General features: G+C 37.9%; 1 protein-coding gene across 2 annotated transcripts in view; it reads left to right on the top strand.

Annotated features, from left to right (window-relative positions):
• Window positions 1-18,496, top strand: part of LOC123554756 (neurogenic locus notch homolog protein 1-like) — a 148,812-nt gene that overhangs the window by 63,790 nt on the left and 66,526 nt on the right. For both annotated transcript variants that reach the window (XM_053525276.1, XM_053525277.1), the window contains exons 3-5: window positions 5,850-5,986; window positions 9,447-9,587; window positions 17,483-17,687. In XM_053525276.1, coding sequence (XP_053381251.1) covers window positions 5,850-5,986; window positions 9,447-9,587; window positions 17,483-17,687 — 483 coding nt within the window. The remainder of the gene's footprint in view (window positions 1-5,849; window positions 5,987-9,446; window positions 9,588-17,482; window positions 17,688-18,496) is intronic.

Below are 18,496 nucleotides of genomic sequence, written 5' to 3'. Positions count from 1 at the left end.
ATACTGGAATGTAACTCATTAAGCATAAATGTGCATTTTATGAATTGCGCAGGCTTACAAAGCTTGCGTAACATTTAGCGAAAGACAAAAAATAGTTTCACAGGGCTCCAGATAAGATGCGTATTAGCATAAATTACATATAGAAATAATGCAAATACGCATGTCTAATAATTTCTAAGCGTATAAAAACGTATATAAAATAAAAGAAATGCACACAATGCTTTTTTAAAAACAAAATCTGAATTGTCTGGATGCGTTAGGTAACATAGCCGATCCCAATCAGCCTTAATTCTCCCACATTGAATGTATACACGCATCGTATGATTTCTATAAACTTTGCGTGGGTTTCTACACACACACATGAATTTTGCAGACAGTTAACGGATAAATTATCGGAAGAAGAAGCTCTTACTGGTTTGTTTAGTTACTACAGATATTAAAAATGATTTTAATTCTTATTTTTCGAGAAATAAACAAATCAGCGAAACATTAAATTCTATTTTCTTGTAGTTTTTGAAATCGAAAGTAGATCGTCTATGTTTGGCTGCTTTCACGAAACGAAACAACTTTTTTATGAAAAGATTTAAATAAGAGGTAATTTAACCGTAAACTTCAATGTCAGATACTGCCAATTGCTGCTAAATGTCTTCGTATCATCACAATTTGTAAAATATATTGTTGAAAATGGAATAAAATTGTAATCGTATCCGGATATAATATTTTGGGTAAATATCGAGCTGTGTTATGAAATTTTAACATTCATGTAACATACATGATAGATATTATTGTAACAGAAATGATTCTAGAATTTATTTTTATTACACCTACATATAATCTATGTCAGACTGGTATTCTAGTCCTGAGGCATGATCTGAAAGTAAAAAGATGAAGTGACAGTCATACTTTGGATATTGTAATACTAGAAAGAATCTAGATCGTAACCTTTCTGGAATTTTGACTGGTTTGGGTAATTTGCTTACGATTCAGGTTCGCAAAAAAATGAAACCGTCACCCATTCTGCTTTTCATGATGACACATGGCTTGATTTTTGCAGTCAGTAAGCGGATAAATTATCCCGAGAAAGAGCTCTTACTGATTTGTTTAATTACTACTGATTTTAAAAATGATTTTACTTCTTTTTTTTTCGAGAAATAAACAAATTGGCAAAACATTAAATTGTATTTTCTTGTAGTTTTTGAAATCGAAAGTAGATCATCTATGTTAGAGTGCTTTGACGAAACGAAACAATTTTTTTTATGAAATGATTTAAATAATTTCACTGTAAACTTCAGTGTCAGATACTGCCAATTGCTGCTAAACTGTCTTCATATCATCACAATTTGTAAAACATACTGTTGAAACTGGAGATTTTGGCGGTATAAAAGAAAGTGTAATCATATCTGGATATAATATTTTGGGTAAATATCGAGCTGTGTTATGAAATTTAAACATTGAAGTAACAGACATGATAGATATTATTGTAACAGAAATGATTCTAGAATTTATTTTTATAATACATACATAGAATCAATATCAGACTTATATTCTAGTGCTGAGGCATGACCTGAAAGTAAAAATATGAAGTGACAGTCATTCATACTTTGAATATTGTAATACTAAAAAGAATCTAGAGGTAATATTTAGAAATTGAAACATAAAATTTTCAGTTAGAAATCGCACCAAAGGCTATCAAGGGTCTACATTTTCAAAATTTCCTTGTGGTGATATCCCAAACCCTAATTGCAGGAGGGGATATCCTCCCACACCCTCCCCCCATATTGCCACTTTACAGTTTGATACATTTGCCCTTTTACCACCTGCCACAATGCCCATTTCAAAATCTGACTGCAGTTCAAAGCGGGAAGGAACACCCCTCCCCAAACCCACCCTGCTACCGACCACGTAAAAATGGCTCAAACATTTTTTCAGTCCAGTCTGGGCCTGTCTGTCTCCATGAATCAAAACGGATAATTGAAAGTACATAGACTTGGGGACTACTGAAATGGTTTTGAAGGGGTTAACAGGTCTGAAATAGAATAAATGATGGTTTTAACTAAAAAAGAACTGCATTTATTAATATTGGTTATCTTTTCCGAAATTGGTAGCTAGTCCGAGTAACTTCTCTTAGTTTCGAATGCGCAATTTTCCTGTCAGTGTAAACATTCATTACACTATATATTGACACTCAGCAACATTTACATATCTTTAAATGCAAAAGTAAGTATACTTTAAATTCACATCCCTTATAATATGATTGAACAATACCTAGTGTGTGACACGGTTATTGCCAGGCCCCTTATCTGTAAAATATCTGAACAGTTCTTTCGTCCATCCATTACAAATTGTATGTGGCAATCCACGCTATAAAATTTCAATATATAAATTTTCATATTCAAATTTTATCATGTGCGAATATATACCAGCCGATAATTGCCTGTTTTGGTAATGCCGGAGGCAAATGTTCACTGGAAAATACTTATAGTCATGGGCAGTATCTTAGTGTCACCTGTCAAATTGTAGTTTGTACTTTCAACATTTTTATTTTTGCGAACCACTCTTCAATTTTAGAGAAAGATATTGGGTTTAAATACTTGTATAATGTCAATCAAAGTTTTACTAGGCATCGATTGAATGTCCATTTCATCTATTGTAACAAAATCTCTGTTCAGTTTGGGAAAAAAACTAAAACCAAACTGAAACTGGTAGACTATACTACCAGTACATCAATCATTAGCCGACTCTCAGGCCCTTCAGGCCTTTGATTCTTCACCCTTTTTGGTGCTAACTTCTCTATTGTTCTTCAGCCTGTTTGGTACTCACTGCTCTATTGTTCTTCAACCTGTTGGTGCTCACTACTCTATTGTTCTTCAGCCTGTGTGGTGCTCACTGCTCTATTGTTCTTCAACCTGTTTGATGCTCACACCTTTGTTGTTCTTCAGCCTGTTTTGTGCTCACTATTCTGTTGTTCTTCAACATGTTTTGTGCTCACTACTCTATTGTTCTTCAACCTGTTTGGTGCTCACTACTCTATTTTTCTTCAACCTGTTCGGTGCTCACTACTCTATTGTTCTTCAACCTGGTGCTCACTACTCTATTGTTCTTAAACCTGGTGCTCACTACTCTATTGTTCTTCAACCTGTTTGGTGCTCACTGTTCTGTTGTTCTTCAACCTGGAGCTCACTGCTCTGTTGTTCTTCAATCTGGTGCTCACTACTTTATTGTTTTTCAACCTGTTTGGTGCTCACTATTCTGTTGTTCTTCAACCTGTTTGGTGCTCACTGCTCTGTTGTTCTTCAACCTGTTTGGTGCTCACTGTTCTGTTGTTCTTTAGCCTGGTGCTCACTACTCTATTTTTCTTCAGCCTATTTGGTGCTCAGTGCTCTATTGTTCTTCAACCTGTTTGGTGCTCACTGTTCTGTTGTTCTTCAACCTGTTTGGTGCTCACTGCTCTATTGTTCTTCAACCTGTTTGGTGCTGACTGCTCTGTTGTTCTTCAACCTTGTTGGTGCTGACTGCTCTGTTGTTCTTCAACCTGTTTGGTGCTCACTGCTCTATTGTTCTTCAGCCTGTTTGGTGCTCACTGCTCTATTGTTTTTCAACCTGTTTGGTGCTCACTGTTCTATTGTTCTTCAGCCTGTTTGGTGCTCACTGTCCTGTTGTTCTTCAACCTGTTTGGTGCTTACTGTTCTATTGTTCTTCAGCCTGTTTGGTGCTCACTGTCCTGTTGTTCTTCAACCTGTTTGGTGCTCACTGTTGTTCTTCAACTTGTTTGGTGCTCACTGTTCTGTTGTTCTCCAACCTGTTTGGTGCTCTATTGTTCTTCAACCTGTTTGGTGCTCACTGGTCTGTTGTTCTTCAACCTGTTTGGTGCTCACTGTTCTGTTGTTCTTCAACCTGTTTGGTGCTCACTGTTCCATTGTTCTTCAACCTGTTTGGTGCTCACTGTTCTGTTGTTCTTCAACCTGTTTGGTGCTAACTGTTCTGTTGTTCTTCAACCTGTTTGGTGCTCTCTGCTCTGTTGTTCTTCAACCTGTTTGGTGCTCACTGTTCTGTTGTTCTTCAACCTGTTTGGTGCTCTCTGCTCTGTTGTTCTTCAACCTGTTTGGTGCTCACTGTTCTGTTGTTCTTCAACCTGTTTGATGCTCACTGTTCTGTTGTTCTTCAACCTGTTCGTTGCTCACTGCTCTGTTGTTCTTCAACCTGTTTGATGCTCACTGTTCCATTGTTCTTCAACCTGTTTGATGCTCACTGTTCTGTTGTTCTTCAACCTGTTTGATGCTCACTGTTCTGTTGTTCTTCAACCTGTTTGGTGCTAACTGTTCTGTTGTTCTTCAACCTGTTTGGTGCTCACTGTTCTGTTGTTCTTCAACCTGTTTGGTGCTCTCTGCTCTGTTGTTCTTCAACCTGTTTGGTGCTCACTGTTCTGTTGTTCTTCAACCTGTTTGATGCTCACTGTTCTGTTGTTCTTCAACCTGTTTGATGCTCACTGTTCTGTTGTTCTTCAACCTGTTCGTTGCTCACTGCTCTGTTGTTCTTCAACCTGTTTGATGCTCACTGTTCTGTTGTTCTTCAACCTGTTTGTTGCTCACTGCTCTGTTGTTCTTCAACCTGTTTGGTGCTTACTGCTCTATTGTTCTTCAACCTGTTTTATGCTCACTGCTCTATTGTTCTTCAGCCTGTTTGGTGCTCACTGCTCCATTGTTCTTGTTAGTGTTTTAAGTAAACATAGTAGTATAGTTTACATAGGAAGGTGTTAAGCAGTACCTATCCCTAAGGCATTATAGTGGCCACTCTATACCTGTCACTGAGGTATATAGTGGCCCGTCTGTACCTATCCTTTGGGCATGTATTGGCCAGTCTGTACCCATCACTGGGGCATATAATTGCCAGTTAGTGCCTATCATTGAGGCATATAGTGGCCAGTCTGTACCTATCACTGGGGCATATAGTGGCCGGTCTGTACCTATCACTGGGGCATATATTGGCCAGTCTGTACCTATCTCTGAGGCTTAGTCATAGTGACTAGTCTGCACCTATCACTGGCGCATGTAGAGGCCTGTCTGCATCTGTGACTGGGGCATATAGTGGCCAGACTGTACCTGTCCCTTGGGAAATTAAAAACACTAATATAGGGTCTAGCAGATGCTACTGACAGTTGTAAGTAGCCATAATTTACATATTTACTTATACTTGTCAGTAAAGCTAGTGAATTTGACCCGTGCTGGGCTGATAGCCATGTTTTAGTCCATGGATGTCTTGTACTGTTTTGTTGTGCCGCATCTTTAGCTACCTGGGACTTTTCAGCAGGAAGGCCTTCATTTCCTGACAGATATTTCATAAACAGGATCTGGACTAGAGCCTTGTGGTCAATCTCATTTTCTGCCTGAATGCATAATGTGAAATAGTTGTAGGTAGTCTCTGGTAATATTTTTTCCAACCCTAGTCTGTGATACAAGTCTGTATCAGAACTAATTGAAATTACAGCATTGCATATTATGACTGTTCTACCATTATTAAATATGTCAAGTGGTATGAAGTGTTGTGTCTCCGTAAATTGTTTATGGTAATTGTGAACTATTCATTACAGAGCATAATTTATCTAATAGCTCAATTAAACCATTCAGACTAGAAAACAAAGAAATTACACAAGCTTTCATTTCTGGATATAAGGGAAATGTCACGAAGCAGTTTATATGCAAATAACATCCCTGCACACTTCACAAATGATCTTAAATTAAGTTTTTTATTGTAAGGGAGGCAATTTAAGCTGAATGATTTTTAGTGGTTTAGCATTTAACTCCCTTGAAATTATTTTTGTTTTTGTTAAAAATGTTGATTTATGTTTGCAGATGTGGTACAGAGTATATAGGGGAATACTGCCAGAAAGTGAACCCATGTCTACAGACTATGTGTAAAAACAATGCTACATGTCAAGTTAATACACGTGGCAACAATCAGTACACAGCAGAGTGTATATGTCAACCAGGTATGTCAATAAAATAGGGACATTCAGTTTTTGAATTCTATGCAAACCAACATTTATTTTGACTGCATCACTCCGGTTAAAGGTAAAGGTGTTTTAGATAGAATAGTGTTCCCACAACATTTTTAGCCCACCATCATCAGATGGTGGGCTATTCAAATCACTGCGTCCGTGGTCCGTCCGTCTGTCATTTCGTCCGTTAACAATTTTTCGTTATCGCATCTCCTCAGAAACTACTGGGGGGATTTTGACCAAACTTTGTCAGAATGATGTTTTGGTATCCTAGTTGTGTCCCCCTGAAAATCAGACTGGTTCATCAATTTGTGAGTGAGTTATGGCCCTTTGTTTATTTCTATAATTTACATAGATTTATATAGGGAAAAACTTTGAAAATCTTCTTGCCCAAAACCACAGAGCCTAGTGCTTTGATATTTGGTTTGAAGCATCATCTAGTGATCCTCTACCAAGATGATTCAAATTATTTCCCTGGGGTCAAATATGGCCCCGCCCCAGGGGTCACATGGTTTATATAGACTTATATGGGGAAAAACTTTGAAAAACCTCTTGTCCAAAACCACAGGGTCTAGGGCTTTGATATTTTGTATGTGACATCATCTAGTGGTCTTCAACTAAGATTGTTCAAGTTATCCCCCTAGGGTCAAATATAGCCCCGCCCTGGGGGTCATATGGTTTACATAGACTTATATAGGGAGAAACTTTGAAAATCTTCTTGTCCAAACCACAAAGCCTAGGGCTTTGATATTTGTAATGTAGCATCATCTAGTGGTTCTCTACCAAGTTTATTAAAATTATCCCCCTAGGGTCAAATATAGCCCCGCCCCAGGGGTCACATGGTTCATATAGACTTATATAGGGAAAAGCTTTTAAAATCTTCTTGTCAATAACAACAACATTCAAATTTAGACCACATGTATATTTTTGAGTGGCAAGATGAACCTTGACATAAGTTGACCTTGATTTTGACCTAGTGACCTACTTTCACATTTCTGTAGCTACAGCCTTCAAATTTGGACCACATGCATAGTTTTGTGCACTGTGACTTTGACCTTGACATTGACCTAGTAACCTACTTTCACATTTTTGAAGGTACAGGTTTCAAATTTTGACCACATGCATAGTTTTGTGTTCCCAAATGAAATTTGACCTAGTGACCTACTTTCATATTTCTCAAGCTACAGCCTTAAAATTTGGACCACTTGCATAGTTTTGTGTACTGAAATGAACTTTGACCTTAAGATTGACCTAGTGACCTACTTTCACATTTCTATAGCTACAGGCTTCAAATTTAGACCACATGCATAGGATTGTGTACCGCAACAAACTTTGACCTTGACATTGACCTAGTGACCTACTTTCACATTTTTGAAGGTACAGGCTTCAAATTTGGACCACATGCATAGATTTGTGTTCTGAAGTGAAATTTGACCTTGATTTTGACCTAGTGACCTACTTTCACATTTCTCAAGCTACAGCCTTCAAATTTGGACCACTTGAATAGTTTTGTGTACCGAAATAAACTTTGACCTTTAGATTGACCTAGTGACCTACTTTCAGATTTCTCAAACTACAGTCTTTAGACTTGATGCACATGCATAGTTTTGTGTACAAAGAACTTTGTCCTTGAAATTGATCTAGTGACCTACTTTCACATTTCTCAAGCTACAGCTTTCAAATTTGGACCACATGCACAGTGTTGTGTATGGAAATGAAAATTTGACCTTGAGCTAGTCAATCAGTCTTGAAATTTGGAACACTCAAAAATGGCACATTGGTGGGCGCCAAGATCGCTCTGTGATCTCTTGTTTCTTTGAGGGTTTTTGAACCCCATGTGAGGGACCAATTTCAAATTCTGGGGGTTTTCTATGAAAACTGGAGTCGCAAGCATAAAATATGTTTGAACTCACAGGGAGTTTTTGTTTGGCTTCCCAGCACGTAAGGTAATGTAGCACAGTATTGCCCTGAACATATTGTAACAAAGAAAACATGGACAGCAAACTGTTTTGAAATTTCTAAGGTCTAACCTCTTTTTGCAGAGTTTTTTGCAACTCTACATGGTCAATAGATTATAGCTAAATGTACATTAATGGCCATCAATAATTATTTTGGAGCCTGTTATTGAAAAAAAAACAAACAAGGATTAAGAAACTGAATTTTTCATAACTCAACAGATCGCCAAAACGATATCACACTAAATTTGTTAAATCCTACCTTTATGTATATAAACGCATCTCCTTAGTGACAGTGAAAAACCGGATCAGTAGCACATGATCTTGGATCAAATGGAGCAGTTTTGGCGATTTTTGGTAAAAAAAGATGTATTTTTCTATTATTAAGACATTATTGTTAAGGATGGCATACAGCGTAAGATGTGCTCAGAACATTATGGAATATTTGATGCTAATGTAAAGGTCATATTTCATGATAGTGCAATGATGGGCATGTCCGGTCCATATCTTTGTCATTCATGCATGGATTTTAAAATAACTACGCATGAATGTGTGGCACAGTAAGATGACGTGTTGCGCGCAAGACTCAAAGGTCCTAAACTCTAACATCGGCCATAACTATTCATTCAAAGTGCCATCGGGGGCATGTGTCATCCTATGGAGACAGCTCTTGTTCAATTGATCATCATGAATTTTGGTCAGAATGATAACCTTGATGAAATCTATGTCTGTTTTGAAAATTGGTTATCTGGGGTCAAAATGTAGGTCACTAGGTCAAATCAAAGAAAAACCTTGTGTATGTGATAGAGACTGTATTTTTCAACTGATTTTCATGAAATTTTGTCAGATTAATTACCTTGATGAAATCTATGCTAAGTTCAAAATGGGTCATCTGGGGTCAAAAACTAGATCACTAGATCGAATAAAAGAAAAACCTTGTGTATGCGATAGAGTCTGTATTTTTCAACTGATCTTCATGAAATTTTGTCAGAATGATTATCTTGATAAAATCTAAGCCGAGTTCGAAAATGGGTCATCTGGGCAATAGAGACTGTATTTTTCAATTGATCTTCGTGAATTTGGGTCAGAATGATTGTCTTGATGAAATCTAGGTCAAGTTCGAATATTGGTCATCTAGGATAAAAAACTAGGTCACTTGTAACCATTTTAGTTTATTTGGCAATATTTTTTTAGGTGTAAAAAAATTGTTTGTTTCCGGTATCTCGACCTACTCTAGATTTTTGGCCAGACCCTAAATGTTTTTTATGACTGGAGATTTTTTTTTCAACTTTTTATGCCCCACTTCGAAGAAGGAGAGGTAAATTGTTTTGCAAATGTTGGCCGGTTGGTTGGTCGGTCTGTATGTCAGTCGGTATGTAGACCAATGGGTTTAACTGTACAAGTTGTTGCCATTTGAGTATTTACAGTTTCAATTAACTGTCAGTATTTACATTCTTGTATTTTTCTAAATTCATCAAATTATTGTTTTATTTCAGGCTTTGCTGGAAGTCAGTGTGAATATATAAATCCCGCCAGTGTGTGTTACAATCCTCCTTGCAAAAATGGCGGGACATGTATCAATAGTAACTCGCAAGATCTGTCAGTCTACAGGTGTGACTGTAAATCAGGCTTTATGGGTATGTAGAAAGTGATATTATTAGCCCACCATCATCAGATGGTGGGCTATTCAAATCACTCTGCGTCCGTGGTCCGTCGTCCGTCCGTCATTCCGTCAACAATTTCTCATTATCGCATCTCCTCAGAAACTGCCAGGGCAATTTTGACCAAACTTTGTCAGAATGATGTATTGGTACCCTAGTTGTGTCCCCCTGAAAATCAGACTAGTTCAACAATTTTTTAGTGAGTTATGGCCCTTTGTTTATTTCTATAATTTACATAGATTTATATAGGGAAAATCTTTGAAAATCTTCTTGTCCAAAAGCACAGAGCCTAGGGTTTTGATATTTGGTATGAAGCATTATCTAGTGGTCCTCTACCAAGATGATTCAAGTTCTTTCCCTGGGGTCTAATATGGCCCCACCCCGGGGGGTCACATGGTTTATATAGACTTATATAGGGAAAAACTTTGAAAAACCTCTTATTCAAAACCACAGGGCCTAGGGCTTTGATATTTTGTATATGACATCATCTAGTGGTCTTCTTCTAAGATTGTTCAAATTATCCCCCTAGGGTCAAATATGCCCCCCAGGGGGTCACATGGTTTACATAGACTTACATAGGGAAAAACTTTTAAAAACTTCTTGTCCAAACCACAAAGCCTAGTGCTTTGGCATTTGTAATGTAGCATCATCTAGTGGTTCTCTACCAAGTTTGTTCTAAGTATCCCCCTAGGGTCAAATATGGCTCCGCCCTGGGGGTCACATAGTTCATATAGACTTATATAGGGAAAAGCTTTTAAAATCTTGACTATAACCTACAACATTCAAATTTGGATCACATGTATGGTTTTGAGTGGCAAGATGAACCTTGATATGAGTTGACCTTGATTTTGACCTAGTGACCTACTTTCACATTTCTGTAGCTACAGCCTTCAAATTTGGACCACATGCATAGTTTTGTGCACTGAAAAAAACTTTGACCTTGACATTGACCTAGTGACCTACTTTCACATTTTTGAAGGTACAGGCTTCAAATTTGGACCACATGCATAGTTCTGTGTTCCCAAATTAAATTTGACCTTGATTTTGACCTAGTGACCTACTTTTACATTTCTTAAGCTACAGCCTTCAAATTTGGACCACTTGCATAGTTTTGTGTACCGAAATGAACTTTGACCTTGAGATTGACCTAGTGACCTACTTTCACATTTCTGTAGCTACAGGCTTCAAATTTAGACCACATGCATAGGATTGTGTACTGAAACAAACTTTGACCTTGACATTGACCTAGTGACCTACTTTCACATTTTTGAAGGTACAGGCTTTAAATTTGGACCACATGCATAGATTTGTGTTCTGAAGTGTAATTATGTCTCCCCCAGGAGACATATTGTTTTTGCCCTGTCCGTCCGTCCGTCAGTCAGTCCGTCCGTCCGTCCGTCGTACGTCACACTTCATTTCCGAGCAATAACTGGAGAACCGTTTGACCTAGAACCTTCAAACTTCATAGGGTTGTAGGGCTGCTGGAGTAGACGACCCCTATTGTTTTTGGGGTCACTCCATCAAAGGTCAAGGTCACAGGGGCCTGAACATTGAAAACCATTTCCGATCAATAACTAGAGAACCACTTGCACCAGAATGTTGAAACTTCATAGGATGATTGGCCATGAAGAGTAGATGAGCCCTATTGATTTTGGGGTCATTCCGTCAAAGGTCAAGGTCACAGGGGCCTGAACATTGAAAACCATTTCCGATCAATAACTAGAGAACCACTGGACCCAGAATGTTGAAACTTCATAGGATGATTGGTCATGAAGAGTAGATGACCCCTATTGATTTTGGGGTCACTCCGTCAAAGGTCAAGGTCACAGGGGCCTGAACATTGAAAACCATTTCCAATCAATAACTAGAGAACCACCTGACCCAAAATGTTGAAACTTGATAGGATGATTGGTCATAAAGAGTAGACGACCCCTATTGTTTTTGGGGTCACTCCGTCAAAGGTCAAGGTCACAGGGGCCTGAACATTGAAAACCATTTCTGATCAATAACTAGAGAACCACTTGACCCAGAATGTTGAAACTTCATAGGATGATTGTACATGCAAAGTAGATGACCCCTATCGATTTTGGGGTCACTCCATTAAAGGTCAAGGTCACAGGGGCCTGAACATTGAAAACCATTTCCGGTCAGTAACTTGAGAACCACTTGACCCAGAATGTTGAAACTTTATAGGATGATTGGTCATAAAGAGTAGATGATCCCTAACAATTTTGGGTTCACTCTGTGAAAGGTCAAGGTCACAGGGGCCCGAACATTGAAAACCATTTCCGGTCAGTAACTTGAGAACCACTTGACCCAGAATGATGAAACTTCGTAGGATGATTGGTCATGCAGAGTAGATGAACCCTAACGATTTTAGGGTCACTCTGTTAAAGGTCAAGGCCACAGGGGCCTGAACATGGAAAACCGTTTCCAATCAATAACTTGAGAACCTCTCGACCCAGAATGTTGAAACTTCATAGGATGATTGTTCATGCTGAGTAAATGACCCTTATTGTTTTTAGGGTCACTCCGTTAAAGGTCAAGGTCACAGGGGCCTGAACATTGATAACCAGTTTCGATCAATAACTTGAGAACCACTTGACCCAGAATGTTGAAACTTCATAGGATGATTAAACATGCAGAGTAGATGACCCCTATTGATTTTGGGGTCAGTCTAATAAAGGTCAAGGTCACAGTGGCCTGTTCATGTAAAATCATTTTTTGGAAATAACTTGAGAACCACTTGACCTACAATGTTGAAACTTAATAGGATGATTGGACATGCAGAGTAGATGACCCCTATTTATTTTGAGGTCACTTGATCAAAGGTCAAGGTCACAGGAGCCTGAACAGTGACTTGAGAACCACTAGGCCACTAGTGTTGAAATTTAGCGGGATGACTGGACATGCCAAGTAGATGATCCCTATTGCAGCCAACCATCAGTGTCTCTTTGACTTTCGCTCCTGGCCCCTATTGATTTGTAGACTTGCATGGGGGAGACATGCGCTTTTTACAAACATTTCTAGTTTAACGATTGACTAGTGATCTACTTCACATTTCTAAGCTACAGCCTTCAAATTTGACCACTTGCATAGTTTTTATTACGAATAAACTTTGACCTTAGATTGACCTAGTGACCTACTTTCAAATTTCTCAACTACAGCTTTCGAAATTGAGCACATGCACAGTGTTTGTGTACGAAAGAATTTGACCTTGATAAATATGAATTTGTGACACTTCAATTTCTCAAACTACAGTCTTCAAACTTGATGCACATGCATAGTTTTGTGTACAAAGAACTTTGTCCTTGAAATTGATCTAGTGACCTACCTTCACATTTCTCAAACTACAGTCTTCAAACTTGATGCACATGCATAGTTTTGTGTACAAAGAACTTTGTCCTTGAAATTGATCTAGTGACCTACCTTCACATTTCTCAAACTACAGCTTTCAAACTTGATGCACATGCATAGTTTTGTGTACAAAGAACTTTGTCCTTGAAATTGATCTAGTGACCTACCTTCACATTTCTCAAACTACAGTCTTCGAACTTGATGCACATGCATAGTTTTGTGTACAAAGAACTTTGTCCTTGAAATTGATCTAGTGACCTACTTTCACATTTCTCAAGCTACAGCTTTCAAATTTGGACCACTTGCATAGTTTTATGTACCGAAATAAACTTTGACCTTAAGATTGACCTAGTGACCTACTTTCAAATTTCTCAAACTACAGTCTTCAAACTTGATGCACATGCATAGTTTTGTGTACAAAGAACTTTGTCCTTGAAATTTGTCTAGTGACCTACCTTCACATTTCTCAAGCTACAGCTTTCGAATTTGGACCACATGCACAGTGTTGTGTACGGAAATGAAATTTGACCTTGAGCTAGTCAATAAGTCTTGAAATTTGGAACACTCAAAAATGGCACATTGGTGGGCACCAAGATCACTCTGTGATCTCTTGTTGTTTGTAAAAAAAGAAAAGCTTTTCATAAGGCCAGAAAAAAAGTACCTGTGTTTACTGTTACCTGACCGACCCTAAAATTTTGTCCCGACCTTAACGTTGCTTTTTTTTCTTTTGAAAAAACCCCAAAAAGTCAAACTGGAAGGAGGATTGATTAAAACAACGAAGTCAGTGATGAAATTATGATAAAGTAGAATCAAATAATTGCTAACATCATGTTGCCAACAGTCGGGTGTCATAATGCCGACAGTCTGGTGTCATGTTGCCGACAGTCGGGTGTCATCATTCACATTTTGCAAATCTGGGAATTTAATTTTACCACAGTCTTTACTAAACTGTATCAATTCAGGACTACAAGAAGCAGACAATTTTACCACAGTCTACACTCAACTATATCAATTCAGGACTACAAAAGGACAATTTAAGTGGGCACCAAGTATCATCAGTACTACAGGGGTTTGTACACAGACTTCACTCAACTTATCATCAAGGCAGAAACAAAGTACACGTCTTTAAATGTATCATTCGACTACTGGTAACATTTTACCCGTCCTTAACTGTATGCATTCTGGCTTTAAAAAAACCCACTATCAAACTGTACAATTCAGGACTGAATAAACAACAATGTCCAAGTTGAAATTATGATAAGTAAGAACAAAATTAGCTACATCAATGTTGCAATCGGACTTCATGGAAGCAGACAATCTTTCCCAGTTTTCCTGACAGTCGGATACTGGTAGCGACCATTCACATCTTATCAAATCTGGGACTATAAGAAATTTTACCACAGTCTTCACTAACTGTATCAATTCAGGACTACAAAAGCAGACAATTTTACCACAGTCTTCACTCAACTATATCAGTTCAGGACTACAGGAAGCAGACAATTTTACCACCGTCCTCACTCAACTGTATCAATTCAGGACTACTGGGAGCAGACAATTTTACCCCACTCTTCATTTAACTGTATCGATTCAGTACTATGGGAAGCAGACAATTTTACCACAGTCTTCACAAAATGGTATCGATTCAGTACTACTGGAAGCAGACAATTTTTCCCCTCTCTTCATTTAACTGTATCGATTCAGTACTATGGGAAGAAGACTGTTTTACCACAGTCTTCACTAAACGGTATCCTTTCAGTACTATTGGAAGCAGGTCTTCATTTAACTGTATCGATTCAGTACTAGAGGAAGCAGACAATTTTACCACAGTCTTCACTAAACTGTATCAGTTCAGGACTACAGGAAGCAGACAATTTTACCACAGTCTTCACTAAACAGTACCAATTCAAGACTACTGGAAGCAGACAATTTTACCACAGTCTTCACTAAACATATTGGTTCGGGACTACTGGAAGCAGACAATTTTACCCCAGTTTTTACTACACTGTATCAGTTCAAGACAATAAGCTCAGTTGACTTAAGTTGAAAGAACTGTTATAGAGAATATTAGGTTACTGTCAGTTTATTCAGCAAGTCAGAGAAAGGTTTATCCACCTGAAGCCCAGCTAAGGGGGATAACCTTTTCAGTGAAGTTCAGAAAGACACTAACCTAATATCCAATTTGCCCGCCCGCTTAGCTCAGTAGGTAGAGCATCGGTCTACGGATCGCGGGGTCATGATTGGATCCTCAGGCGGGGCATATGTTCTCCATGACTATTTGATAAACGACATTGTGTCTGAAATCATTAGTCCTCCACCTCTGATTCATGTGGGGAAGTTGGCAGTTACTTGTGGAGAAGAGGTTTGTACTGGTACAGAATCCAGGAACACTGGTTTGGTTAACTGCCCGCCGTTACATGACTGAAATACTGTTGAAAAACGGCGTTAAACCCAAAACAAACAAATAATATCCAATTTATTCTGGAACCAAAGAAACCTGTTAACAGCAAATTGATTTTTGATACAAAATTAATCCTTTCTGTAAATTCCTCCACCCATTTGCTTACTTCAGTTAAACATGATTGCTTAGATATTGCAACAAAAACATTAATCCTTATCTTACATTTTGATTTCTGTGTTATTTATAGCATAGGTGCTAACCGGGCGTTTATGTACAAAACAAGTAATGAAGTTTCAGCTTGGACAAAATACAGCCAAAAACGACTCTTGAAATCAAAAGCCCGCAGTCTCTACCTTTAACTGCTCCATTTCTGGCAAAAAATGAGAATTCAGTGAAAGTTGTTCTTCAGCGAAAAATGCCTGTTTAAAGCAGATTAAAAGCCTCAGTTTCTAACCAGAAGATTAACACTCCAAAACACCAACTTTGACAGTGTCATGGTTGATTGACTTAGGCTTAAACACTGTCTTCACACCTTACTGTATTGAGGTGGAATAGAATAGAACTGAATAGGTTTTAATTTTTCCGTGGCAGTCACAGTGGTTGCATGATGAACTGTTCGAACCTTCATTACATCTTCTGAAATCTTGACCACGTATACAGTGCCTGCTAAACATAGTCCATCAGCACCTGCCGTGTAAAGGCAGGGTGACATAAAAAGGCAGAATTTACATGACAGCCCTGTTTTAGCGAAATAAAGGGTAGTGGCAAGATAAAAATAAATAAGTTTAAGGGTGGATATAAAACATGTTAGACAATGAGAGGGTATGTATTAGGTTGAAAAAAATATATTGCTAACTTTTATACAGGGGAAAGATTGATCATCAAAAACGTATATAATATGAGAGGATTGTAACCTTGGAAATCTGGTACATTCCTGTAATTCATTGAGACTTACTGTTAACATATGTAATGTTTTATAAATTAGCAGACACCTAGCAGCCAGACAGTAGACTGCTGTGTCAGTTATTTCATACAGTTATTAATGTACACACATACTTCGATGTTTTTAACATTAATACATTTTGCTAGTTGTTATTTGAACAAGACAGCATCTTAAGTATGTTTTTGCTTTGTCCTCAGAGTAGGTTTCAAGATGACCTTGGATCCATTGACTGTGATCATCTTTCCCACTAAATTATCGATAAGTTTCATTTCACTTGTTGATTTCAGTTTCAAAACATTGTTGATTTCAGTTTCAAAACATTTTTGATTTCCAGTAATAGCCAAGAAGATTTATAACGGTGGACGGATAGCTCAGTGGTTTGCACACTGGCCTTCCAATCCTGAGGTCGGCGGTTCGATGCCCAGTAGTTACTCGGGAATTTTCAGAAACGCTTTTCAGTGTTTCCTACCCAACTAGAGGTGTACTGGTCAGGAACCCAGGCAATCCTTGCGTGTATCAGTGCTATACACTAGGCACGTTAAAGAACCAGCTGTCTATTCGCAACGAGCTAGGCTAAGTTAGCCGGACAAGCCTGTACCTGATTTCTGATCTCTCTGTCGTGGGGGCTTTGTCTCACTCTGTCCCTCTGGTCGCTCTGTGTACTAGTAGAGGATGAATTATGCGCCCTGTGTGGCTGCATTTGAACTACGTAAAGCGCCTTTGAATGTGAAATTGACCATGAAAAGGGCGCTTTATAAATCTGGTATAATAATAATAATAATAACAATAATAAGGTGTTAAAAGTCTTCAGTAAAAAATGTTGGCTCCATAGCTGAACTATTTTACTCTTGGTAAGGTCTGCTAATTGCAGTTTTACATAATAAAGGTAATACTGATATAAAAGTTTGTCTGTTTTTATTGAATTTTATGTCTTCCTAATGACTTTCCAGTGGAAAACATAAGTTCATCTCCATGCATTATTTCAGGTTTAGGCAGTGTAACCACCAACAGTACCCAAGGAAGCAGAATGGCCACCGCACATGAAGGAATTCGCTGCTAAAATAGAGCAGAAGACAAGTTTGGTTCCCTATATGAAACAGGAAGTTCTTTCTGTCAAAGAATTATGGTTTTTCATTTCAGCCATGATTGTTACACTCTTATTTTTTTTCTCAGGAATGCACTGTGAGACAATCGACTACTGCGTGAACCAGCCATGTAGTAATGGTGCCACCTGTATGTCACACAGCACTGGGTACACATGTACATGCAAGTTTGGATTTACAGGTGATACGTGTAAGGATGATATAGATGAGTGTGAAGCCAACCCTAACTTGTGTCAGAATGGTGGATCTTGCAAAAATCAGTATGGATCGTACTTGTAAGTCATCTACAAAATGATATTGTAAGGGAGGTAACCTATAACAAAGTCATCTACAAAATGATATTGTAAGGGAGGTAACCTATAACAAAGTAGTTTACTAAAGTTTATAGTAGTAGTTTCCCCTCCTTTTCTGTCAAAGTCCATGATAAAATTAGACTGTTGGTAGCTTGTCTAGGTATATTTTGTAGACAAACAACGTTTGAAATGATTTATTTCTTGGTGGTTTTTTTTTTCATCATTTCTTGTTTTTTTTTTGACTCCATATAAAACCAGAGTGCCACTAATAAATCTTCAAAAATCTTTTTTTGTCCACACTACTGGTCCTGTTTTGATACATTTTCACACAAATGATACTTTGTAGGGTGTTCAGTTTATTCTATTGGAAGAAATAAATGGATCCAAGGGGCTAGGTATATTATAACTAAATGTATATAGTGGCAATTAAGAGTTCTTCTTAGCAGAAACTGATGGCTTAGTTTTAGAAAAATGAACTTATGAAGAATGTTCAAGTTATTCTTATCATCAAAATACATGGCAAACAGAGCTACAAATATAATACCTTCAAAAGTTTGTTTTAATTTTGAAGTTATTTCAAGAAATGTTCCTAATGTTACGCTACCAAAGTATAAACGTGGTCACTTTTCCCTTTATGTATACAGTGGAAACTTTGTAAAAAATTATCTTATCAGAAACTGCTTGCCTAATTTTAAATTCTAATACGCTTTTCTCTGTTGAAACACTCCTATGCTAGAATGACGTCATGTTAACGTGCAGTGACGTCAGTGTTTTTGTTGCAACCAAGATAG

The sequence above is a fragment of the Mercenaria mercenaria genome, chromosome 15, assembly GCF_021730395.1.
Source record: "Mercenaria mercenaria strain notata chromosome 15, MADL_Memer_1, whole genome shotgun sequence".
Classification (NCBI taxonomy): domain Eukaryota; kingdom Metazoa; phylum Mollusca; class Bivalvia; order Venerida; family Veneridae; genus Mercenaria; species Mercenaria mercenaria.
The sequence above is the reverse complement of the archived record's forward strand: the minus strand, read 5'-3'. Positions and strand labels throughout refer to the sequence as shown.